Consider the following 27,132-nt stretch of genomic DNA (forward strand, 5'->3'; position numbering starts at 1 on the left):
CAGGCCTTGTTCACGTGTTATTACGTAATGCATATTTCTTGTAGGCTCCGAAGATTATCATCATATTTGGCAAGGGAAAGTCAATTAAAGACGATCGAAACTATATATTTCGATAAATCAACTAAAGGTCAATTTACAATAACCTTATTTTATATCCAATATAAATCATGTTCAGATTGCGAATCCGGCTCAGCGGTCACCTCTCTATAAGGACCACCTGTTTATAGTGGCCACTCATACTGTCTTCCTCTAGGAAGTAATCTGTGTTGTAGAACCTGTCTAGTAAGGCCACCTGTCTACAGTGGCGAGGTTTTCTGTTTCCCCTAAGTGGACCTCATAGATAGGTGCTATACTGTACACCATTGTCGTATTCGCGATTTCCAATAGGTATTACACGCATATTAAAGGTTTTTTAAATTGCCTCGAGTTATTGGGGACTTTTAGATTTGCACGCCAACTTAGTGGACTGCTACGTGTGACATCCTTTCAAAGGACGTCACAGCGTCACATTGTCCTTCTAATCTTCTATTGCATTTGTCTTATTGCCTTCTGTTACGCGATCGTTCTCCTTCAATTATCCTTTAGTCATCCGTTTCAATCTCTTCTCTTGTTCCTCTTCTTTTCTTTGATCATATCCTTGATTATTTATTGTGAATTGCCATGTATATGTATATGTTATGCTTTTGTATATATCTTTTGTAAATTCAACTTGTTTCAGCCTCTGGCTGCTATTCGAATGTTTTTTAATCAATAAACCATATCAAATCAAATCAAATAAAAAAAAGGATGTCACACGTAGCGCTGGCAGTGGCTTAAAAGGACATCACATTGCCTTTAAGACAGGCGTTACTACTTCAGCTAGAAGGGATTAGACCACCCAGCGAGCCAGCGAGGTCACTGTGACAGCTGGCTATCTCATTAACTCAGCTCTCATTTAACATAAAAAAAGAGAATCATGGGGGATCAACAGGCACCGATTTGGGGAAGTTTTCTATATAGAGGGAGCAAGTAGCTACAAGTAGGACAGTGTGCCTTTAAAATGATATCACACGTAGCACTCCACTATGTCGACGTGCAAATCTAAAAATCCCTAATGTAGGACTGACCCGGAGGACTTAACAGAGAACAGTGAACGACAAAAGATATATAACATCTATTAAATGAAATTTTGAATTTGAGATTATCATTTTGAGTAATCACAAATGAAATATAGTATATTACTAGAAATTCTGATTGGTAGCGGAGTTATCGTTCAGCAAACTTTTGTTTAAATCCCTTGCTTCTACATTCGTTTTCCCTTGCAACTTTAAATATCCGTGGAGATAAGTAATCAAGGCTACAGATTTCTATCAATTTCGGCCTAAGGACCCGATGATATTCAGCTGATAGCACACCAACCCCCTGATGGATATACCGTTTTCATCCGATAATGAAATGCGATGCTTATGATCTGCCAAGAAAAATAAAACTTTTGGCACTTCATCAGGAATACCGTTTCTGAAACGGAAACGGGAGAGGGTAAAGCTGGATGTATGGGGAGGCTGAAGACCGCTTTTCACTAAAGGAAGGGATCATCTTAATGCCAAAGATTGGACTGATAGGTGGAAGCCAGCTTTACTGCAAGAACCGAATGAATCCGATCGCTTGAATCTTCACACACACACCGAACACACAAGTGCAAATTCCATGTCCAGTCATACTTTTCTCGTCTAAATAGACCACCTATACCTTTATAATAATGCATGTTAAAGGTACATACACACTGTCATACATTTCCACACCTGAATATACCTATACCATTGATAATAATGACTTATATTGTGAAATATGCCTTTGATAGGTGCATGAGGTACAATGCCTGATCATATTCTAGTCAGAAATCTTCCCCTCCCACCCCCACTCCTGGGTCAGAGAGACCGCATTCGTGTTCTCAAAATCTCAAAATCCCCCGTTAAGGGGGAGATTTTCAAAAAAGGGGGATGTATTTGGCTTTTAACCGGGAGATTTCTTTTTAAAAAGGGGTGTTTTTTTTCTCTCTCTCTCTCTCTCTCTCTTTGGACTTTTTAGAAATGTTACAAGGGGGGTTTAGAATATTTAAAAGAGGGTGTTTTTTCTTTCTCGCTCTCTCTGGACTGTAGGAAATGATAAAAGGGGGTTTTAAAATATCTTGAATATCATAGATAGGATCTCCAAAACAGGAAAAGCCCGCGGAAGACGGCGAAAGGGGGGTTCAGAAATGTTGGCAGTCCTGAGAAATGGGGGTGCTCTCAAAGGAAGGGAAGGAGGATACGCGTATCCTAAAGAGGGGGGGGGGGCGGGAGAAATCTTAGCCAAAGGTGTTTTGTTCGAGGCCAAGTTCCAAGAACATTCTCAACATTCTCAAACAGAGACCAATCTATTAAAAAATCTACCTCATTGTTACGCCAAGGAAATAAGTGCTTCCATGAACTTACACACATGTTAAATTGGAATGAAAATAATGGACACGCAGGGCAGATCACGACCAACAAAGCGATGGCTATATTCTTGTGGGACTCTTTGCCGTCGGATATTTTGACATCGGAACATTTAAATCATTTGGCGTGTTTCTTGAGGAAATGACGGAAGACTTGCAAACATCTCTCGCTGTCGTCGGAGTAGCCATTGGACTATGTCATGGCGTAGCGAATTGCTTTGGTGAGATGCTTTTTGTTACGATGGCCATTTATCAATCACAACTAGTACACTATCCCCTAAAGTAATGGTTTCTAAGTACATGTATTTAAAGAACCTAGTAAATGTGCTATAGCATTGGATTAAATCCATTAAGACTGAACATTATATCATGTAATAGTAATTTTCACTGTAAAGCATTACAATTAATAAATCTTGCATCGATGAATATGTCACGCTATTTATATTCTAATCCCTAAAAAAGATAAAGAAATAACATTTAAGACAATCCGCAACATGTTTGCTAATCTATCCTGCCAGAAAGCAGTATGTTCATTTTTTGTTCTTGAATATATTTACTATGATTAAACAAAAATTCTAATTAACATCTGCCTCTAAATTTTTATTTTCACAGCGGTTATAAATGTTCCTCTATTGAAGCGGTTTTCAGGAAACTTTTTTTTTCGGAAAACTCGTCTTTGCTGGCAGTAGCATTGCCGCTACAAAACTCAGCCTCATTTATTTTGCAACATCTGGAATACACTTTCTACTACTAATGCTTGTAACAGGTATAACTTCTTCGAATCTCTTATTTTATAGAAAATAATAAAGACCCAAAGTATACCCCTGAGGTACTTCCTTCAAAGCAAGTTACTTGATCAAGGAGTTTTTGCTTACATAATCTTGTTTCGGAATTCGCTGTAATCTTTGAAAATTGAAAAAGTGATTAAACAGACGAAAGTCTATGGAATAAAACCATGTCGATGTACTATATAAGTGCCCTTTTGTGGGGCATTAATCTTCATTACTGTCATTTATGACTTAAGGGCGTAGGTCCCCTAGTTGATAAGCATAGTAGCATACACATGCTTTAGCAGTCACGCAAAGCACACATTGTCAAATTATTATTAAATAAAATCCGAGAATGTATACTATTATCTAGATCTATTATTTTTAAATTATTTTTAAAATAATTCAATAACTTGGGGTAAAACAAAAATATTCCAACTAAATGAGCGACAGTGTATAATAAAACTTGGTTCGAAGAACAGACATGGAGAAAAGAGAACAAAACAAATTAATGAGTTGAGTTTGAGTTTGAGTTTATTATCCAAACAAAAGTACATCAATATAACAATAAAATTTGAATTGTTAACCTTGAAAGGATAAATGGGACCAGAAAATAGCATTTAATGCTAATCGTGTCTGGTACCACTAACACACAAAAGTATCACAGCATTTAATGAAAATGTATTGAATAAATATTAATAACTATTGAATACATACTTAAGCTCAGAGGCGACCGAGCGACTTCCAAAGTGGGGGGGGGGCACTAAAAAAAAGGGCACTTTCTGGAGAAAAAAAAGGGCACCAACAAAGAGAAATCTCAAAGCGAAAATATACAATCTTTTAGACATTAGTATATACCCCTACAGTGTGATTACATTATCAGGGATGATTTCAATATTTGTTTCACTTTATACACCATACAAAATATTGCTTTTTGCATCATGCTTTGCATTTGGGTGTGATGGTCTAACAAAATCATATGCGAGCGAGCGAAGCGAGCAAAGAAAAAAATTAATATTTGTGAGATCGCAGTGCGAAAAATTACATCTTATAAAGAGGAAAAAATCCAATCCTGATTTGTTTATAAGCACATTGTCACAACGGAAAACTGAGAAAAAAACTTTGATAAGTAACATAAGTATATCATCTATAGATGCATGCGAGCGTAGCGAGCGAGCTTTGGGAGAAATTGCTCTTGGTTGCTTGAAATTTGGGGAAAGGAGCATGTGTCAAAGTACAAATAGTAATTATCAGAGGTGAAAATGGGGCACTTCTTACACCCTCAAAAAGAGGCACTCACAAGGTATGAAAAAAAGTCAGTCATGAAAATAGGAAATGGGCATTTGTCGACCGAAAAAAGGGGACCCATCAGATTTTGATAGGGGCATTTATAGGAAGTAAAAAGGGGCATTTAAAAAAAGGGGGATAGTTCACTTATGAGAAAGGAAAAGGAGCACCTATCATTGTTAAAAAGGGAAATTATCAGAGGTGAAAAGAGGCACTTATGTAAATGAAAAAGGTGCACTTATAATAAAGGAAAATGTGCATTAGTTGAAAGAAAATGGGCACCGATCAGATTTTAAAGCCTAATTTATCGGAAGTTAAAGGGGCACTTATCTGAAGTGAAAATGAGTTACTTCTCGTACCTAAAAAGGGTCATTTACCAGAGAAGGGGCACTTATTAGAAAGATAAAGGGGCATTAGTTGAAAGAAAATGGGCACCGATCAGATTTTAAGGGGACATTTATTGGAGGATAAGGAGGCACTTATCTGAAGTGAAACGGAGTAACTTCTCGTACCTGAAAAGGGTCATTTACCAGAAAAGGGGCATTTATGAGAAGAGGAAGGGGCTCTTTTTTTAATGGGGCACTTATCATTAGGAAAAGGGGCACTTATTAAAAAGGAAAAGGGGCACGTGTGAAAATATAAGGTGCATTTATCCGAGTTAAAATGGGGGTAGTTATCAAAAGGGGAAAGGGCACTTATTACAAAGGAAAAGGGGCAGTTTTCAAAGTAAAAGAGGCACCTCTCAGATTTGAATAGGGCAATTATCAGAGGTGAAGGGGGCACTAATCAAAAGTGAAAAGAGGCACTTCTCGTACCTGAAAAGGAGCACTCATTAGAGATTAAAAAGGGCATTTATGAGAATGGAAAATGGACACTTATTGCAAAGGAAAAAAGAACTTGTTGAAGGAAAAAGGGCACGTGTCCAAATAAAAGGGGCACTTATCAGAGTTGAAAAGAGGAAGAGGCGCTTTTACAAATGAATAGGGGCATTTTTCGATGTAAAAGGGGCACTATTCCTATGTAAAAAGGGGCACTTCTTACAAAGTTAAAGGGGCAATTTTCTTATGTTAAAAGGGGCACTTTTCGGGTGCTTGAAAAAGTTGGGGCACTGTGCCCCCCTGCCCCTCCCCCCCCCCCCCCCCCCCCGGAGGGCCGCCTCTGCTTTAGCTACAAGCTATTCAACAACAATTCAACAGAGAAATGCGCTGGACCTTGATACAACATTCAGCTTTTGACATGGAAGCACTACGATCGCTTGATGCTTCAAAACACTGAACACAAAAGTGCAAATTCCATAAACCAACTAGACAACCTATACAATTTATGATAATGGACTATACTTTGATAGGTGCATGAGGTATAACGCCTGATCATCAATGCGTGTTTTGCACCGATGCATGGTTCTTTCATGAAAGCTAACGGTACAGTTGTAGTTTTATACATTATATACGTTACCTAGTGCAGGTTACTGTAGGTCATCAATTAAAGTGGCTTATATTTGTTGCTATATAGGGAGAACCCTGATAAGCTGTCGGTTCGTTATCAGCGTCTATCGTTGGAGAGGTATGTATTAAAACATTTATTAAAATGTTGATAAAATTCCGAGTATGACTATATTACGTCATTTGTAAAAACAGATGATATTTCATGCAACTAATGATTTTGCTTTCCTATTATTAAATCATGAAACAAAAATAATATATCAAACAGACAAAGTAGATAAATGGATGTAAAATGCCTAGGTCTATTGATTTAGTTAGTTAGTTAGTAAAGTATTAATGACTGCTTTGAGAGACATAAAGGTGTTTTTATACGCTCGAGGGAAGGTTAAAATCGAGCTATTGCCCGAGGCTTTCCGAGGGCAATAGCTCGATTGTAACCTTCCCGAGAGCGTATATAAAAACAACTATGTCTCGAAAATTAAAACAGTCATTAATACTTTTATATACTGAAAATGGCAATAGAATATAACTTCGTGTTTTACAATACTATATCATGGAATATTAAAACCAATCCACGGGCCGCCGTACGGTGCATTGAACTTTGTGTCCTCTGACATCCGCGCCTCTGTATTCAAAGCTGCGTTGTACATTGAGAACTTACAGGAAAAAAATCGTCCGGGCACCGTCCGGAACCCGCACGGGACCTGTAAGGTGCCCCACGCACCCTTTACGGGCTCTCTACGGCCTAACGGTCAGATTAAAACGTCGGAAGAATTGGAAGCAGCCAAATCTGCACCACGGCGCCCGTAATGCTTAAAAAAATGTCCCGGCATTCGTAGGAAACAAGCAACCGTTTGACCTACGATTAAAAGCACTTTTCGAGAGACTTCATACATGTGAATTAATGCCACTAGCGTATTGACATGGTTTTGAACCTGGGACCTTACGGGTACGAATCCTATGCTCTACCACTGATCCATTGTTTCTCCTATGTGTCTTCTTGTTCTTTTACTTACCCCTTTTCTACATATAATATATTTCACATACATGTACATGTGTGATTGTGATGTAAACAAAATAAATTATGTATTCAGATTTAAAGTCCAAGGACCTAGTTATTGCATTCCCGCAATTATAATAAAATTTGGTACAAAGGACAGAAATAGAGAAAAGGGACCAAACAAATTAATAACAACAAATCAACAGAGAACTGCACTGGACCTTGATGACCATACAGTGGTCAGCTTTTTATATGAAAGCCCTTTGATAGCTTGATGCATCACACACTGAACACAAAAGTGCGAATTCCACAAACAGCCATATCGTTATTGTCTGATGAATAGACAGCCTTAACCATTGATAATAATCACTGGCGTACCTATGGGGGGCAGGGGGTAGAGTGCCCCCCCCCCTGACGGGCTCCAGGGGAAAAAAAGAAAAAGGGGGAAAAAGAAAAGAAAGGAAAAGGAAAGAAAAAGAAAAAAGGAAAAGGGAAGAAAAAAGGAAAGAAAGAGAAAAAAAGGAGAAAAGGAAAGAAAAAAGGAAGAAGAAGAGAAAAGGAAGTAAAAGAGAAAAGAAAGGGAAAGGAATAAAAATGGGGAAATTAAAAAAAAAAAAAAAAAGACCATGGCCGTACGCACCAGGGGGGGGGGGGCAGTTGACCCCAGATATTTTGAAAACGTACAGTTTTTTTCCTGAAAATGTAGTGTAGGCCTATACCAAATCCTTCAATTCTACTTTTGAAAATGCAAAAGTACCCTCATGACCAGTTCGGTCGCTCGAACTCCCTTCACTCCTTTTGCTTTTGAGATTCTTCGAAAACTTTTAACGCATCTTTCCCCCTCCCCCACCAGAAAAACATTCCGCAAACGGCCCTGAAAAATTAAAACAAATGAAAATAGGAAAATATAAGTGATATAACAAATTTGAAACTCTTCGCTGGCGCGAACTGCTTGCTAGCCTATTTTGTATTAAATGTTTTCACTTGCTCGTCCCCCTGAAAAAAGAAAAGGATTAGTATTGCCTAGAATACAATTGTGCCTGCCCCGACGGGCCCTGACCTGCAACCACGGCAACAATAACACACAATATATGTACCAAATGTTCCTAAAAGAGACTAATTCATTTTTCTCGCTCGCTTTGCTTTGGACACAATTGTGCCCACCCTTGACCTGCAACAATATCATTACAAATGGAAGAGTTTTTTTACCCTCTCGCCTAAAAGGAATTGAATCGCGGTAAACGCGATTGCGTACATCCTGACCTGCACCAATAAAAACAAGTTTATTTATTAATTTCTATTAAAAGAGAATTTTTTTTTTTGCTTGCTCGCTATGCTCGCTCGCCAAGATTGAATTGACACCGCTAGCATGCCCGCCCCAACCTGCAACAACCAGTTAATAATTATGTACCAAACGTTATTCAAAGAAGTTTTGGTGTGCTCGTGCTCGCCAAAACAGAATTAACATCACCTTAGACATGATTGTGTAAGCCCTGCCCTGCAACAAAAAAATCTGAAATTTATGAACCAATTATCATTACAAAAATTTTGCTCGCTCGCTACGCTCGCTCGCCAAAATAGAAATAACACCGCTTTTAATAATCACGTCCCTGACATAGAACAATGAACCCAAGTTTATATACCATATTTTCCCTATAAAAGAAAAGTGATTTTTTTTGCTCGCTCGCTACGCTCGCTCGCCAAAATAGAATAACACCGCTTTTAATAATCACGTCCCTGACATGGAACAATAAACCCAAGTTTTATGTACCATATTTTCCCTATAAAAGAAAAGTGATTTTTTTTTCGCTCGCTAGGAATTATGTGCCCACCACTAACCTGCTACAATATCATTAAAAGAGAAATGTAGGGGGTTGCCTGCCCGCCAAAATGGGATTGACATTGCCTTAAACACGATTGTGCCCGCCCCCTACCTGCAATAATAAAACAAATTTTATATAGCAATTCATTGAGAGAAAGATGTATTTTTGCTCGCTAGCTAAAATGGGTATAAAAGCACCCTAAACACAATATTGTTCCCGCGCCCTGCATGGGACAATTGAACCAAGTTTAAGTGGCAATTATTAAAAAGGAAGTGATTTTTTTCTTGCTCGCTACACTCGTTTGCAAAAAAATGAAATTAACGTCACTAACAAGTGAATGTTCCCACCCCCAACTTGCAACAATACCAGTTTATATACCAAACGTTACTTAAAGATTTTTTTTTGCTCGCTTGCTCGCCAGAAGTGAAAATTAGCATCGCCTTTTTTGTTTGTTTCGGTCGCTTGCCCCCCCCCCCCCCCTGACGGAGTACCCCAGGTACGCCACTGATAATAATGCACTATACTGTGAAATATGTCTTTGATAGGTGCATGAGGTATAACGCCTGATCATAACTGTGTGTTTTGCACCGATGCATAGTTCTTTTTTAATAAGCCAACGGTACAGTTGCAGTTATATACACGTTACCTAGCGCAGGTTACTGTAGGTCATCAATGAAATTGGCTAATATTTGTTGCTATATAGGACAAACCCTGGCAAGCTATTGGTTCGTTATCAGCGTATATCGTTGGAGAGGTATGTATTAACAAATTCATTCAAATGTTGATAAAAGTTCCGAGTATGACTATATTACGTCATCTGTAAAAAGCAGATGATATTTCATGCACTAATGATTTTGCTTTCCTATTATTAAATCATGAAACAAAAATAATATATCAAACAGACAAAGTAGATAAATGGATGTAAAATGCCTAGGTCTATTGATTTAGTTAGTTAATTAGTAAAGTATTAATGACTGCTTTGAGAGACATAAATTTGTTTTTATACGCTCGAGGGAAGGTTAAAATCGAGCTATTGCCCGAGGCTTTCCGAGGGCAATAGCTCGATTGTAACCTTCCCGAGAGCGTATATAAAAACAACTATGTCTCGAAAATTGAAGCAGTCATTAATACTTTTATATACTGAAAAGGGTAATTTGCGACTTACTAATCACGATAATCAAGTTTGTTTACGCTATCGAGACAGCAGACTAACTGACTAAGTAGTGTAAGGCACAAGGTACATACAAATACGTGTGTGGGACTATGAACGGGTTGGATTTTTTGTGTTACTGAAATGTGCTCAGAATTCGAGTAATTCATCTATTAAATGACTAAAACAGACAAGAAACAAGTCAAAGGTAAGGACAAGAATCGGTGCCTATCAATATAACAGAAATTTTGCATGAATAACTTCAGGAAAGCTATCTAAATTTGTCAGAAATTATCGACAAACACACAAAATTCAGCGCTGCAAATTACGCACAAAACGGCGTAGAATTCAACTTTTCATCCATCAAATAAATTCAAAGACTTGCATTATACAATCTTCAATACCTGTATCACCGTCATCGCAAGCAATAAAATCACAATCTATATCTAACCTAGATCTACGGTTAATAATAAGACCAATGCATTCGCGTAGGGCCTACCCTTTCGGTGTTCTTGCTGTCTAGCGACCAATGTTTTGCACACGAACACGTATGGTATCCGCGATCGCTCAAACCAGTTTTTAAGCAAGACTGAACTATTCCTGGTAATTTTATCCTCGAACTATTACATGGGCGTTGCATTTTTCGTTTATTTACGGGAATGGCTAAAACCATGACTGGAATGTCGACCAATCAGATGGCTGGATTTCTTAAGTGAGGTATATAATTTAGTTTAGTCATTACTATTAGTACTATTTTTATTCAGCAGTGTTGATTCATTCGACCAATACTTAGCCAAAGGTGTTTTGTCCGAGGCCAAGTTCCAAGAACATTCTCAACATTCTCAAACAGAGACCAATCTATTAAAAAATCTACCTCATTGTTACACTAAGGAAATAAGTGCTACAATGAACTTTCACAAAGGTTAAATTCGAATGAAAATAATGGACACGCAGAGCAGACCACGACCAACAAAACGATTGCTGATTCTTGTGGGACTCTTTGCCGTCGGATATTTTGACATCGGAACGTTAAAATCGATGGGCGTGTTCCTTGAGGAAATGACGGAAGATTTGCAAACATCTCTCGCTGTCATCGGAGTAGCTATTGGACTATGTCACGGAGTAGCACAATGCTTTGGTGAGATGCTTTGTGTTACGATGGCCATTCAATCATAACCAGTATTAATGTTTCACTATTCCCTAAAGGTTTCTAAGTACATGTAAAGAAAATGAGGGCGCGTGACGCTCTATGTGTTATAGCATTGGATTAAATCATATCATGTATTAGTAATTTTCACTGTGAAGCATTCCAATTAATAAATCTTGCATAGATGAATCAGTCACGCTATTTATATTCTAATCCCTTAAAAGGATAAAGCAATAACATTTGAGACTAGCTTTTTTTTAAATAATATATTTACTATGAATGAAAAAAAAAATTCTGATTGACATTTGCCTCTTAATTTTTAATTTCACAGCGGTTATAAATGTTCCTCTATTAAAGCGGTTTTCAGCAGGAAAACTCGTCCTTGCAGGCAGTAGCATTGCCGCTACAGGACTCAGCCTCATATATTTTGCAACATCTGGAATGCACTTTCTACTACTAATGCTTGTAACAGGTAGGCTTTCTACGAATCTCTTATTGCATTGATGCAAAACAATAATAGACCCAAAGTATACCCCTGAGGTACTACCATCAAAGCTTAATTGATCACGGAGTTCTTGAGCCTTGAAGAATTACTCTCCCAAAAGCGTGAACGCTGTCCTGGAGAGGGCTGTGCTGTGTTGCGTGCTGTTGGTGATGTGCTGTTGGTGAAGTGATGGTGGTTGTTCTCCGTGCACTATATACAATGTGCAGGGTGCAGTGTGCAGGTGGTGCAGGTGTGTCCCTCGTTACAACATCTTCAGGGGCAGGGGCGCGGCGCCATAGTCTGTATGGCGGGTAGTGCCGCTCCCCTAAAGCCAAGAATTGTATTTGCAGTGATAGCGTTGCTTGGGAGAGTGTTCCAGACACGGACTGCTCTGGAACACGGACTGCTCGGTTACATAATCTTGTTTACAAATTTGATGTAGTCTTTTAAAAAAGAACAAAGTGATTAAACAGACGTCATTCTATGGAATATATACTTGCCATTGTTTCATCGCGTAATGACCAATTGATCAATTTCTTAAGTGTGTCGTACCTGGAGGCCATTCAGATTTAGACCAGCATTATTTTACAATCACCATTGGTCTGTGGAATTAGACAATTTGCCAAGCGTACTCTTCACTCTAAGCGGGCTGCTTTTATTTGAGTATCAGCTGCTTTACACATGATAATGAAGGAGTTGTGTACAAAATTATCCACAGTGCCTGTTAAAGTTCACTTAGTTCTGAGGCCCACGTGGTCATCAATTTGGTCTTAATCATAATTAAACTGATTGAAATGATCCGGGTGTCTATATAACGTAAATTGTGTGGAGTACGTGCGGGGAAAAAACAGATCTAAATGATGTTTTTTAAATGTTACTTTCCCTTTTTCACCAGGGTTTGGTTATAGCTTAGTCATTTTGCCTTCTGAAGCCAGCGTCGTTGACTTCTTTCCAGATCACTTCGAAATCGCTACAACCATTGTCCTCCTCGGCAGCAGTGTAGGTATGATGACGCTCCCATTGCTTACAGAACAGCTCGTCATGGCTTACTCCTGGAGAGGAGCGATCCTTATTCTAGGTGCCTTGAACTTTCATTCGTGTGCGACGGGGTTACTAATGACGTCAAGTAGTCAACACAGGCGTATATTAGGAGAACCTACATTTTTAGCCGGCAGAGCTCAGATCGGGGAAGACCATGAAGAAACTGTGTCCCTGATAAACGAGCAGACGACTGTTGACCTACATAACATAGATGATGATCGCAATGACGATGGAGTCTTTTGCTCCAGCGCCAACATCGTCAGAGCTGCTAAAAAGATATTCCTGGATATTTTTGATGTCAAAGTATTCTGTGAGTGCCCCCGCTTTATCACAATCTGCATGGCTTTCTTTACTTCCGCCGTCTCCTACTATGGGTGGATCGTCTTCTTGATTCCCAATGCCGAAGCCAAGGGTATCAGCCCCGACAAAGCCGTCCTACTTACAACCATTGGCGGTGCTGCGAACATCTTTGGAAGGCTCACAATAGGTTTCCTGGCTGTAAGGCTCAATCTGAAACCTCAGGTCACCTACTGTTTTATCTGCATCGCAACAGCAGGGGCGTTCTTCTGTAATTTCTTCACTAAGAGATATTCGATTCTTAGCTGTTTAGCAGCAATGAATGGCTTCGCATTGGGTGGGAAAGTCTTGAGTAGCAACCTTCTGTGTAAGGACAGTGTCTCGGACGAAAGGTACCCAGCTGCGCTGTCTTTCATATCACTCGCCTTTGGTATAGGGGAGGTACTTGGGGCATCCTTGATTGGTATGTACATAATTATAAATGGATGCAAAGTATCTGTTTTATATCTTTTCGGGGTTTTCTTCTTTGTATATTTTTGTTGTCTATTTTGGGGAATAAATTCGCCATGGGGTCCAGTAACTAACATCAGAGTACTGAATAATAGAGTATAAGGACGCCCTTTTTCTCCTTTTGCTGACAGGTGATGCTATCGGTTTTCCCCTTTATACATTTTGAATTTTGGAATGTACCAAATTATCCAAACGTGAGACAAGTTTTCTTTCTATATATAAAACACAGTAAATATATAAAGTGTTACTTATCGTGGATCTAACAAGCACGTACTTATACCAAATCAATAGGCTGACATCACGAGTTTTTGTTATATTTTTTTCACTTTTTTTTCCATCATTAAATCTTTTCTCTAAACAGGTCTTCTGTACGATAACACCAAGTCATTTGATATTATTTTCTCTGTGCTTGGAGCAGCTAATATTTTGGAGTCCTGCATCATCATTTCTCCCATCATCAAGGATTGGATGGTCGCCATGGTTACCACCCGTTAATGAAGAGCAGGAGGTTCAATTTCTGGTGCTGGCTATCGTCACTGGCATAGCTAGGGGTCATATTCACCCCCACCGTATGGGAGGGAAACGGGACAAACACAGCTTAATGGCAAAATACCCGTCAATGTGCTTCACGGAATAATATCTTTTCACGGTTAAAAGGAGAAAAAAAATAAAATCTATACTTAAAGGGATCCGGTAACTTTGTCTCAGATTCTGAAACAAAATCATGGATTTAGCTCATGTTGCAATGATAAGTATAAACCTTTAGGTCAGTCAGGAACCCCATGACTTTTACAAGCATATCGCATGTCTGATTACCAAGATATCTATGATAGGAAATCGAAACCATATTTTGCGTTTTCCTAACGGTTTTTATAACAATATAGTCTACTGGGGGAGAACGAGTATGGTAAAAACCGGTCACTCAAAGATTTTTACTTTTTTGAGGTACTTCTTGATCGTTTTGAAGTGCAATTTTGTTTAGGGCTTTAATATTACACCATATCACAATCATTGATACCACGTAGGGCCGTGCAGCTCAGATTTAACATTGTTAAACGATGCCTTTAAATATAGACCTGCCCTTTAAAAAAAAAAAATCTATTTACATAAACATTAAATTTGAAATAATATTCCAATGTATTACTGTAATTTACCGATTGTTTTAATTTGTTAAAATCACTCAATTATTCACTGTTCCAATCTATTACAATCATTTTAATAGACGGCCCTGATAACAAACAATTCAACACACGATCCGTTAAAGAACTAAGAATATCTGAGAGGAAATATTATTGCATGTACATATTTTATATATCTTTATATTTTACTAATCTTTAAAGAATATTCAATTATTTCATGTTATCTTTGATTGCATATGTAGTGTTGTATTTTAATGTTTGTATCAAATGTAAACAAATCACAAAAATTCAGCCCTCGGGCTTCGAGATGATTTTGAATAAAACAAACAATTAATAATATATAGTAAAAGTAAATTAACAAAAACCGACACAAAACAGTCAAAAGGTAGACAATAACAGAGAAAAGATTTTCCACAGGGACATCTATTCCGATTAAAAGGAAGCAAGACTTACAAGGATATATAGGCTTTGAAAAAAGGGAGGCAAATCTAACTCGTATTAGTACGTTACATTCAACATGGGACTCTAATAAGATTATGATACTTATAGGAATAAGGTTAAGAGTTAGGTCCCTTTGCGAGACAGGGCCAACTGGAGAAACGACCAAATCAAAGGGAACTATGACCTGTGGGATATAGAACCAGCTGAATTTACTGAGAGCATATCAACAGAATACACCACTGCACATTTCTATTCAAAAATCCCAAACGCTCTTTTGTAACTTCGGACATTATCAACAGTCCTCCTTCCGCACATAATTGTATAATGTTTTATAATGTTTGAGGAAATTAAGTATTTATGGCAGTTTATCATTTTGTTTTTAAAAATAACAATTTATATACATGTACATTATATGTATTTGCTTATTAACGATTCTTTGTCAGAAAAATACTTATTGTACTTTATATTATTATTTTTATCGAAAAATTGTATACTTACATGAATGCAGAAGAAAATCAAATCAAATCAAATAAAAATCGTTTACTAGGAGCAAACGACTCATATTCAGAGGAAGATCCCTCAAGTTTGAAGAAGCTTCTAACAACATATCGAAAAACGAGATATATATACATGTATGCTAATTCCTATCGCTGCAGTTGTGGCTTGTACGACCTCTCCTGATAAGTGATTGGTCGATTTCGTTTCCCTTCCAGAAGATCCAAGAGGCCTTTAATGTTTGATTGTTTGTGAAGTTCATGTCAAGACTTCCACACTGCACTTCCTGAGGAAAAGAAACCCACTCCCTTGTGAGGCGATGACGAATGACACCAACCCACTTCTTAACTCTCTACATCCATTCGTGATAGTGGCGAATTTAGGGAGAAAGGGAAGGGGTGGTAAAGAGTTCTGCATGGTACGCTCACTCAATGATATTAAATCCACGAGAAAATACTCCACAATTCATTCCCTTTTGTTTTCTTCTTGCTTGTGTGTGTTTGTGTGTGTGTGTGTGCGTGTGTGCGTGCGTGTGTTCGTGTGTGTGGGCGTGGTCGCGCGCGTGTGTGTTTGTGTTGTGATTATGGTTAGTTGGATAGTAGGTTTTTTGATTGGTTGTCTCTTGTTTCTTTCGTATTTGTTTTGTCTTTTTCTGCCTTTTTTAGCAGGGCCGCATCTCACTATTCATCTGTAAATATTGTACATTTATTTGCCAATATTGATGAACATGGTAAGGTCACAACTAACATCGTTTATAGTGCGTGACACTGAGTGAATATGAGATATCAGCGTCACGGAAAGGCTTGTCAGAAAATCTCCATGTCTTAAAGATTTTAGATGGAAGAGATATCAAAATTTCGTTATTAAATGGACCGTATGAAGACCATTAATCCTAACGCCAGTAATTTGATGCAATAGTAGCACAGTTCATTATGCATTCACTTACAGTACAATGTCATTCTAATATGATGCGTCAAAGACTGCATCGGTCATTGACCTTTCCGTACGTCTGCAAATTGACACATCGTGTACACCTACAGTATAGTGTAACAGCCAATTTTGTGTAATAACATCGCTAGTATCGTTACGGTAGGCCTACTTTCTAATATTACAAGGTGTCATCAACTCCTTGGTTATGATCGACCTACGTACATGACACAGTGTTTCTTAAAGTGACTCGATCGGTATTAAACATTGTTGAAGGTTGATTATAACTGCGTAATGTTTGTATGAAATGTGAGTTATTATTTTCCTTCTACTGTACTAACCCTCTAACATGCAAAATATCCTGAAAAAAATTATCAAACCACAAAGATATGTATGTATTTCTTTGAAAGCGTCACTGTGCAACACCCTCTAACTGTAAAGTATCACAACCATTTTTGAATTTTCCAAACCGTTTTTCCATGAAAATAAGACAGGCTTTTAAAAATCTCTCAACACTTAAATGTCTGAAATGGTATATAGAGCTAATTCATTGCTTTGTGACGATTTACATTCACCTAAAGTGTAATTATATTGTAATAATATAGGTGGGAGAATTAAAGAATCGATCAGATCAGTTTTCCCCAATTGCTATCTTTAAAAATGAATGGTCTGCTTTCACTCAAACTTTCAGATAATCTTTAATTGTACATCTAGCATTGAAAAGCAATGTTACCAAGTCCCTTCAAAGCAAATCGTGAGCTTTGGTATAGGCATCGTGTGTCGAGAGAACATGGCTATAATTCATTCTGATTGTTTAGCCTGCAGTAGATTGATTGTTTGAACAATTAACATAAAAACAACCTCACACAAATTGGTCGGAAATCATCTTCAATAAAAAAAAATATTAAAAAAAAACACAACTATCATTTGCACATAGGAACCTGTGATAAGAACATGGTGTTGGGCTACTTACCTCGATTTCCTTATATTTATATGCTCATTACTCAGCCCCTATATATCTTCTACCAAGATCGTATGGCAGATGTCATTTATTTATTGTTTTGAACATTCAGTGTAAATTTTGTTGGATTCTGTGAGACTTTATTTTCTATCATTACCAGAACTCAAGCTTGTCTTTAAGTTTCGGCATCAATGCTTGGTTGCTAGGCGCAAGTTCGCGAAAGATTTGAGGGGACATGTGTCAACGCAAGATACGATCTCGGTCGTCTTCATGCACGGATGCCATTCTTCGAGTTCAGAGGCTTTGATACTAGCTGTAGTGGATTGGGAATCGAAACGACTTCCCACCCGAAACCCCACGCCAACTCGAGACTTATCTCAATCTTTGCCCCGGTGAAACCGTTTTATGAGGTAACAGTTTTATTCCTCTACAGTTCCTGGGGGATAAATGCAGCTGACGGGGAGAATTTTATCAGTTTTGCGTTGCAATATCCAGTGGTTTTACCCGGGGAAAGTCGGATCGTTGCGTAGTAATATTTCCCTTGGAATAGTCGCATGAGATGAACGTTGTGAATGAATGAACTTAATGATGATGATAACAATTTTGGTAATAATTATGATGACAATTGTAATAATAATAATAAGAATAATAGTAATAATAATAATAATAATAACAACAATAATGATAATAATAATAATAATAATAATAATAATAATAATAATAATAACTATAACAACAATAAAAACTAAAGTATCTTGTTATCTTATGTTCGATAATTTCACTTCTGTTCTCTTGTTTTACTTGCATCAATATTGTAAAGCGCTTTGATATAAATCTCTCATGAAAAGCGCTATATATTAAGTAGAAGTTATAATTATCTTAATAATAACAATAATGATGATTTGCCCTTTTTTATAGCGCACATCGCATTATGATATAACATCTATGCATGGTTTTTGCTCAAGCAACCGTAGCGGCCAGTGGATTAAGGAAATAAATCCTACTAGGTATCCACTAATCACCTTGATCGAGTGTTCCAAATGCAGATTAAGGTCTTGCCAAATGACGTTAGTGATTAGGCAGGGATTCGAACCCACACCTCATAATAAGGGATTACTTCGTTTTAGAGTTTATTCCACTTGAAATTAAAGTGGAATCCACACAAAGTAGTAGTTTAAAATACTCTTTTGAGAGTGTATTCCTATATTTTAAACGTGGTTTCCACATTTAAAAAAGTGATTCTTAATATGAAAAAAGTACAACAAGAAAGATGATTCGTTGATTTTTTTTTGTTTTATTAACGGAGGGATTGTCTTTAGGTTGCAAGTTTGCAACAACGGAATAGGAAACAATACAACTTTCTATAATTACCTCAACGTGAAATTAATTCGGAAGATCAACATATTTTCTCTGACTAATTATCCTAATTAATTATGACAAGAAACTAGATTTGATATTTTCAACAACCATTTTTATTTGCCTTATATTCAAACCTTGGATGGGTGAATATCACATGAAAATCACGATGTAATGATAATAATACTCCGATTTAGCGGTGACCACAAAGTATTTTGTTTAAAGCACCTCTGAAATATTGAGTACCATGATTAAAATTTTCAAATAAACAAGGTGCGCTTTGTTTGTGCGGTAGGGGCAGGCAAATCCATCTTGTGTGACTTTAGCCCTCCGCTTACTTCTGCAAGTCTATAGAACATGGAAATATATAAATTAGGCAATTATAGTCTATATTTGAGTATTCGCTCTATGAATCTATATACAAAGTCATGTACATATCTTCGTAAATGTAGTCCGATATGTTTACTATGACGTGCTTTACATATTGGAACATTTCAAGCAATTTTCCACCTTTTTAAACCTTTGAGACAGTGTCAGATTGTTTCAGAGATTTAGCTGTGGGTTGGCTTTAACGTTGCATGTAACGCTATATCGGTTAAAGATGGAAAGAGGTTCATACTCTGATAAGAACCTCAGTCACACCGCCAAACCAAGTCCCAACCGACTAATTTGGCAAATGGGGGTAAGGCCAATGGTCCTGCAAGATGGACGAAGCAAATTGTTTTAAATAAACGTAGTTATTAAAGCAATCTGATACATGATGATAATATGTTCGTATAGACAGGCGCGGATCCACGAGCCCAATTCTTCGGGCCCGGCTATGGCAAGCCCTTTGTGTAAAAACTAGATAAACTCTGTTTTCTCAGATAAACTCTGTTTTTCTCAGATAAACTCAGTTTATCAACAGATAAACACAGTTTATCAGAAAAACTCAGTTTATCAGTTGATAAACTCAGTTTATCGGTTGGTAAACTAAGTTTATCATTGATAAACACAGATTTTCTGATAAACTGAGTTTATCTAGTTTTTACACAATGGGCTTGCCATAGCCGGGCCGAAAGAATTGGGCTCGTGGATCCGCGCCTGCGTATAGACAAAGAATATCAAGTAAAATATAATGTACTCTTTAATTCATTAACAAAATTACTTAACAAAATATTTGCCATTTCTTAGTATGAAAATCGAGATGATTTTTCTTGGAAGCAATTATACGTTCCATACTTTTTTAAATGTTTAAGAGGTCATAGAAAAGAACGAAATAATGGAATAATATTTTTGCATCTTAAGAGTATATATAAAATATTTAGAAAATATAATAACTGCATTGAAGAAATAGAAAGAGTGTCAAAATAAAATTCTTCATCTGTGAACAAAACATTACGTATATATTTTTTTCTTTTAACCGTGAAGATATCGTTCAATTACGCACGTTGTTCCCCTTTCGCTATTTGTGTCCCTCCATTTTCCATACGGTGGGGGTAAATAGGACTCCTAGCTATACCACTGACGATAACCGGCCCATGAAAGTGTACCTCCTGCCCTTCATTAACGGGTGGTAACCATGGCGACCATCCTATCCTTGATGATGGGAGAAATGATGATGCAGGACTCCAAAATATTAGCTGCTCCAAGCACACAGAAAATGACATCAAATGACTTGGTGATATTGTACAGAAGCCCTGTTTGTAGAGAAACAATTTATTTTTTTTTTTTTTTTTAAATCAATTTCTTGTAAGCAGGACTGCACTACTTGTAGCTACTTGCGCCCTCTATATAGCAAACAATGCCTGATCGGTGTCTGTTGGTCCCCCATGATCCTCTTTCTCTTATGTTAATTTAGAGCTGATCTGATAAGATAACCACCTGTCAGTGACCTTGCAGGGAGGTCTTATTCCTCCTGGTCGAACTAGTGCAGGTGGGCTTTAAAATTCATGATATTGGCCTATTATTTTGTATAATTACGTGTTTTTTTAATCCACGATAATTAATAATGTGTACGTGTACTGTTCTTTTAACTATGTCCCACGTGTCGATCAATTGGTACATTGCCTTATTCAAAATGTATGAGGGGGAAACCCAATAGCATCTACATGTCAGCAAAAGGAAAAAGAGGGCGTTCCTCATACTCTATTATTCATTACGTTGCTGTATGTACCGTGACTTCCGGACGAGTTTTAAAAAATGAGATAAGAAGTAACAACAAACAAACAAATCGAAATGGTCTGTAACTGACACTGTTTATCCGTTCATAATTATGTACCTACCAATGGACAACGCCCCGACTGCCTCCCCTATACCAAAGGCGAGTGATGAGAAAGACAGTGCAGCTGGGTACCTTTCGTCTGATACACCGTCCTTACACAGAAGATTGCTACTCACGGTTTTCCAACCCATTGCGAAGCCATTCGTAGCTGCAAAACAGCTAAGAATCGAAAATCTTTTAGTGAAGAAATTACAGAAGAACGCCCCTGCTGATACGACGGAGATGAGGCAGTAGGTGACCCGGGGTTTCAGATTGATCCTTGCAGCCTGGAAACCTACTGTGAGCCTTCCAAAGATGTTCGCAACACCGCCAATGGTTGCGAGTAGGACTGCTTTGTCGGGGCTGACACCCTTGGCTTCGGCGTTGGGAATCAAGAAGACAATCCACCCGTAGAAGGAGATGGCGAAAGTAAAGAAAGTCATGCAGACTGTGATGAAGCGGGAGCAATCACGGAAGACTTTGATATCGAAAATATCCAGGAATATCTTTTTGGCAGCTCTGGCAGTTATGGCGATAGAGCAAAAGACCCCATCGTCATTGCCATCACCAACATCATCGTCATCAAGATGAACATCTATGGTATGTTGGGCAAAACTCGCGTGTTCGTTTATCAGGGACACAGTTTCTTCATGGTCTTCCCCGATCTGAGCTCTGCCGGCTAACGTTGTAGGTTCTCCTAACACACGCCTTTGTAGACTACTTGACGCCATTAGTAGCCCCGTCACACACGAATGAAAGTTCAAGGCCCCTAGAATAAGGATCGCCCCTCTCCAGGAGTAAGCCATGCATGACGAGCTGTTCTGTAAGCAATGGGAGCGTCATTATACCTACAGCGCTGCCCAGGAGGACAATAGTTGTAGCGATCTCGAAGTGATCTGGAAAGTAGTCAATGACACATGCGTGAGAAGGCAAAATGACGACGCTTAAACCGAACCCTGGTGAAAAAGGGAAAAAAACATTGTCATGAAATATATAATTTTGATAAAGTTAGGGACGGTTTTTACGAACAAAATATACTTGTATTGTCGTCTGTTTGATCACTTTTTCAATTGTAAAAGATTACAGAAAATTCAGAAACAAGATTATGTAAGAAAGAACTTAGTGGTCAATTAACCTGCTTTGATGGGAGTACCACAGGGGTAAACTTTGGGTCTATTATTATGTACAGGGGAAATTGTGGGAAGAAGGAGTAGGGAAAGAAGGAGGATACTTTAGATTGACAGTCTGCAGAAAGTGTTGGAAGACAGAGGAGTTAAAGAACTGGGAGTGGTGCCTATAGAGAAGGCTAGGAACTGAGGGTTGTGGAACAGCATGATCGCCAAAGTCAATCGATATGGCACTTAGAGAGAGAGAGAGAGAGAGAGAGAGAGATCTCACCGGTGGAGATCTATGTAATAAGAAATTCGCAGAAGTCCTACCTGTTACAAGCATTAGTAGTAGAAAGTGTATTCCAGATGTTGCAAAATAAATGAGGCTGAGTCCTGTAGCGGCAATGCTACTGCCTGTAAAGATGAGTTGTCCTGCTGAAAATCGCTTTAATAGAGGGACATTTACAACCGCTGTGAAAATAAACATTAAGAAACAAGAATCAATTAGATTTGTTTGTTATTATTATGATAAATTAATATAATCAAGTAAAAAAAGAACTTATTGCTTTATTGGCAGGATAGATTAGCAAAAATGTCATGGATTGTCTTAGATGTTATTACTTTATCATTTTTAGGGATTAGAATATGACGTGACTGACTCAGCGATGCGAGATTTATTAATTGGAATGCTTTACAATGAAAATCATTTATAAATGATATCATTATGTTAAATCTAAATGGATTTATTCCATTGCTATAGCACATGGAGCGTCACGCGTCCATATCGACTATATGTTCTTTAAATACATGTAGTTACAAACCGATGCTTTAAGGCACAATGGAAAATCAATACTGGTTATGATTGATAAATGGCCATCGTAACAAAAAGCATCTCACCAAAGCAATTTGCTACGCCATGACATAGTCCAATGGCTACTCCGACGACAGCGAGAGACGTTTGCAAATCTTCCGTCATTTCCTCAAGGAACACGCCCATCGATTTTAACGTTCCGATGTCAAAATATCCGACGGCAAAGAGTCCCACAAGAATCAGCCATCGCTTCGTTGATCCTGATCTGCTCTGCGAGTCCATTATTTTCATTCGAATGTAACCTATATGCTCATGGTAGCACTTATCAACTGGGGTGTACCAATAAGGTAGACTTTTAACTAGATTAACTGGTTATGATCAGGCTTTATACCTCATGAACCTATCAAAGGCATATTTCACAATATAGGTCATTCAAAGAGTAAAACTGAATAATGACTACGAATACAGGTTGCCCCCAGGGTTTGCGTGCTGTCAGCACCATTATTTATCATGTATACAAATGATTCTACCTCGTCAAATAACTATGTCTGAATTGGTATGAAGAACATTTCTTGGTATTTAACATAGCTAAAACGAAAGAGATGATTTTTGATTTTCGATCAAACAAAGGTCAAGCAAATCCAATCATGCTTAAAAGAGAGGATATACAGAGTGTCAAATATCCATGTCTCAAGCGTTAAACATGCTGATGACACGGCTATCATTGGCATGATCCATGGCAATGATGAACGTCAATGTCAGGAGGAGTTATTCATGTTTGAGAGTTGGTGTGAGGAACATTTTAAGTACCTTGGTACAATATTTGATAATGAATCTAATGGAAAACAAATGTCTGTATACAAAGGCTCAACAACGAATGTACTTTCTACGAAAACTGAATTCGTTCCATGTTGACAGATCCATCCTGAGGTCAATCTACAAATCAGTAATAGAAAGTGTAATGCTTAACATGAATGTCTTGTCTTCTTGTCCCAAACAAGCCGACTTGCCAAATTTCAACAATTCGACTTCTCGTCATTTAACTTTTCTTCTTGTCTTCTTATCTCGTCTTCCCGTCTTCTTATCTCGTCATCATTGATTGGCATTTATAAGCTTCCGTAGGAACTCCCCCTCCCCTGCACCCACCTCCTAGTGATGTAATGATAATAATACTCCGATTTAGCGGTGACCACAAAGTATTTTGTTTAAAGCACCTCTGAAATATTGAGTACCATGATTAAAATTTTCAAATAAACAAGGTGCGCTTTGTTTGTGCGGTAGGGGCAGGCAAATCCATCTTGTGTGACTTTAGCCCTCCGCTTACTTCTGCAAGTCTATAGAACATGGAAATATATAAATTAGGCAATTATAGTCTATATTTGAGTATTCGCTCTATGAATCTATATACAAAGTCATGTACATATCTTCGTAAATGTAGTCCGATATGTTTACTATGACGTGCTTTACATATTGGAACATTTCAAGCAATTTTCCACCTTTTTAAACCTTTGAGACAGTGTCAGATTGTTTCAGAGATTTAGCTGTGGGTTGGCTTTAACGTTGCATGTAACGCTATATCGGTTAAAGATGGAAAGAGGTTCATACTCTGATAAGAACCTCAGTCACACCGCCAAACCAAGTCCCAACCGACTAATTTGGCAAATGGGGGTAAGGCCAATGGTCCTGCAAGATGGACGAAGCAAATTGTTTTAAATAAACGTAGTTATTAAAGCAATCTGATACATGATGATAATATGTTCGTATAGACAAAGAATATCAAGTAAAATATAATGTACTCTTTAATTCATTAACAAAATTACTTAACAAAATATTTGCCATTTCTTAGTATGAAAATCGAGATGATTTTTCTTGGAAGCAATTATACGTTCCATACTTTTTTAAATGTTTAAGAGGTCATAGAAAAGAACGAAATAATGGAATAATATTTTTGCATCTTAAGAGTATATATAAAATATTTAGAAAATATAATAACTGCATTGAAGAAATAGAAAGAGTGTCAAAATAAAATTCTTCATCTGTGAACAAAACATTACGTATATATTTTTTTCTTTTAACCGTGAAGATATCGTTCAATTACGCACGTTGTTCCCCTTTCGCTATTTGTGTCCCTCCATTTTCCATACGGTGGGGGTAAATAGGACTCCTAGCTATACCACTGACGATAACCGGCCCATGAAAGTGTACCTCCTGCCCTTCATTAACGGGTGGTAACCATGGCGACCATCCTATCCTTGATGATGGGAGAAATGATGATGCAGGACTCCAAAATATTAGCTGCTCCAAGCACACAGAAAATGACATCAAATGACTTGGTGATATTGTACAGAAGCCCTGTTTGTAGAGAAACAATTTATTTTTTTTTTTTTTTTAAATCAATTTCTTGTAAGCAGGACTGCACTACTTGTAGCTACTTGCGCCCTCTATATAGCAAACAATGCCTGATCGGTGTCTGTTGGTCCCCCATGATCCTCTTTCTCTTATGTTAATTTAGAGCTGATCTGATAAGATAACCACCTGTCAGTGACCTTGCAGGGAGGTCTTATTCCTCCTGGTCGAACTAGTGCAGGTGGGCTTTAAAATTCATGATATTGGCCTATTATTTTGTATAATTACGTGTTTTTTTAATCCACGATAATTAATAATGTGTACGTGTACTGTTCTTTTAACTATGTCCCACGTGTCGATCAATTGGTACATTGCCTTATTCAAAATGTATGAGGGGGAAACCCAATAGCATCTACATGTCAGCAAAAGGAAAAAGAGGGCGTTCCTCATACTCTATTATTCATTACGTTGCTGTATGTACCGTGACTTCCGGACGAGTTTTAAAAAATGAGATAAGAAGTAACAACAAACAAACAAATCGAAATGGTCTGTAACTGACACTGTTTATCCGTTCATAATTATGTACCTACCAATGGACAACGCCCCGACTGCCTCCCCTATACCAAAGGCGAGTGATGAGAAAGACAGTGCAGCTGGGTACCTTTCGTCTGATACACCGTCCTTACACAGAAGATTGCTACTCACGGTTTTCCAACCCATTGCGAAGCCATTCGTAGCTGCAAAACAGCTAAGAATCGAAAATCTTTTAGTGAAGAAATTACAGAAGAACGCCCCTGCTGATACGACGGAGATGAGGCAGTAGGTGACCCGGGGTTTCAGATTGATCCTTGCAGCCTGGAAACCTACTGTGAGCCTTCCAAAGATGTTCGCAACACCGCCAATGGTTGCGAGTAGGACTGCTTTGTCGGGGCTGACACCCTTGGCTTCGGCGTTGGGAATCAAGAAGACAATCCACCCGTAGAAGGAGATGGCGAAAGTAAAGAAAGTCATGCAGACTGTGATGAAGCGGGGGCAATCACGGAAGACTTTGATATCGAAAATATCCAGGAATATCTTTTTGGCAGCTCTGGCAGTTATGGCGATAGAGCAAAAGACCCCATCGTCATTGCCATCACCAACATCATCGTCATCAAGATGAACATCTATGGTATGTTGGGCAAAACTCGCGTGTTCGTTTATCAGGGACACAGTTTCTTCATGGTCTTCCCCGATCTGAGCTCTGCCGGCTAACGTTGTAGGTTCTCCTAACACACGCCTTTGTAGACTACTTGACGCCATTAGTAGCCCCGTCACACACGAATGAAAGTTCAAGGCCCCTAGAATAAGGATCGCCCCTCTCCAGGAGTAAGCCATGACGAGCTGTTCTGTAAGCAATGGGAGCGTCATTATACCTACAGCGCTGCCCAGGAGGACAATAGTTGTAGCGATCTCGAAGTGATCTGGAAAGTAGTCAATGACACATGCGTGAGAAGGCAAAATGACGACGCTTAAACCGAACCCTGGTGAAAAAGGGAAAAAAACATTGTCATGAAATATATAATTTTGATAAAGTTAGGGACGGTTTTTACGAACAAAATATACTTGTATTGTCGTCTGTTTGATCACTTTTTCAATTGTAAAAGATTACAGAAAATTCAGAAACAAGATTATGTAAGAAAGAACTTAGTGGTCAATTAACCTGCTTTGATGGGAGTACCACAGGGGTAAACTTTGGGTCTATTATTATGTACAGGGGAAATTGTGGGAAGAAGGAGTAGGGAAAGAAGGAGGATACTTTAGATTGACAGTCTGCAGAAAGTGTTGGAAGACAGAGGAGTTAAAGAACTGGGAGTGGTGCCTATAGAGAAGGCTAGGAACTGAGGGTTGTGGAACAGCATGATC

At 38.1% G+C, this 27,132-nt stretch overlaps 1 protein-coding gene across 1 annotated transcript; it reads left to right on the forward strand.

The window, feature by feature from the left end:
• The first annotated feature begins 12,563 nt into the window (after positions 1-12,563).
• LOC579358 (monocarboxylate transporter 12-like) lies at positions 12,564-13,898 on the forward strand. Its single transcript, XM_030988245.1, has 2 exons — positions 12,564-13,356; positions 13,765-13,898. The coding sequence occupies exons 1-2, from the start codon at positions 12,564-12,566 to the stop codon at positions 13,896-13,898; spliced, it is 927 nt and encodes a 308-aa protein (XP_030844105.1).
• The last annotated feature ends 13,234 nt before the right edge of the window (positions 13,899-27,132 follow it).

The sequence above is a fragment of the Strongylocentrotus purpuratus genome, unplaced genomic scaffold (assembly GCF_000002235.5).
Source record: "Strongylocentrotus purpuratus isolate Spur 01 unplaced genomic scaffold, Spur_5.0 spur5_scaffold_17, whole genome shotgun sequence".
Taxonomy (NCBI): Eukaryota; Metazoa; Echinodermata; class Echinoidea; order Camarodonta; family Strongylocentrotidae; genus Strongylocentrotus; species Strongylocentrotus purpuratus.

What these genes read in the sequence shown, in the direction of transcription:
- LOC579358 (XM_030988245.1), top strand. Translation starts at nt 12,564, where the DNA reads ATGACGCTCCCATTGCTTACAGAACAGCTCGTCATGGCTTACTCCTGG. An exon ending in ACTTGGGGCATCCTTGATTG is followed by an intron (nt 13,357 to 13,764) that starts GTATGTACATAA and finishes TTCTCTAAACAG; the next exon opens with GTCTTCTGTACGATAACACC.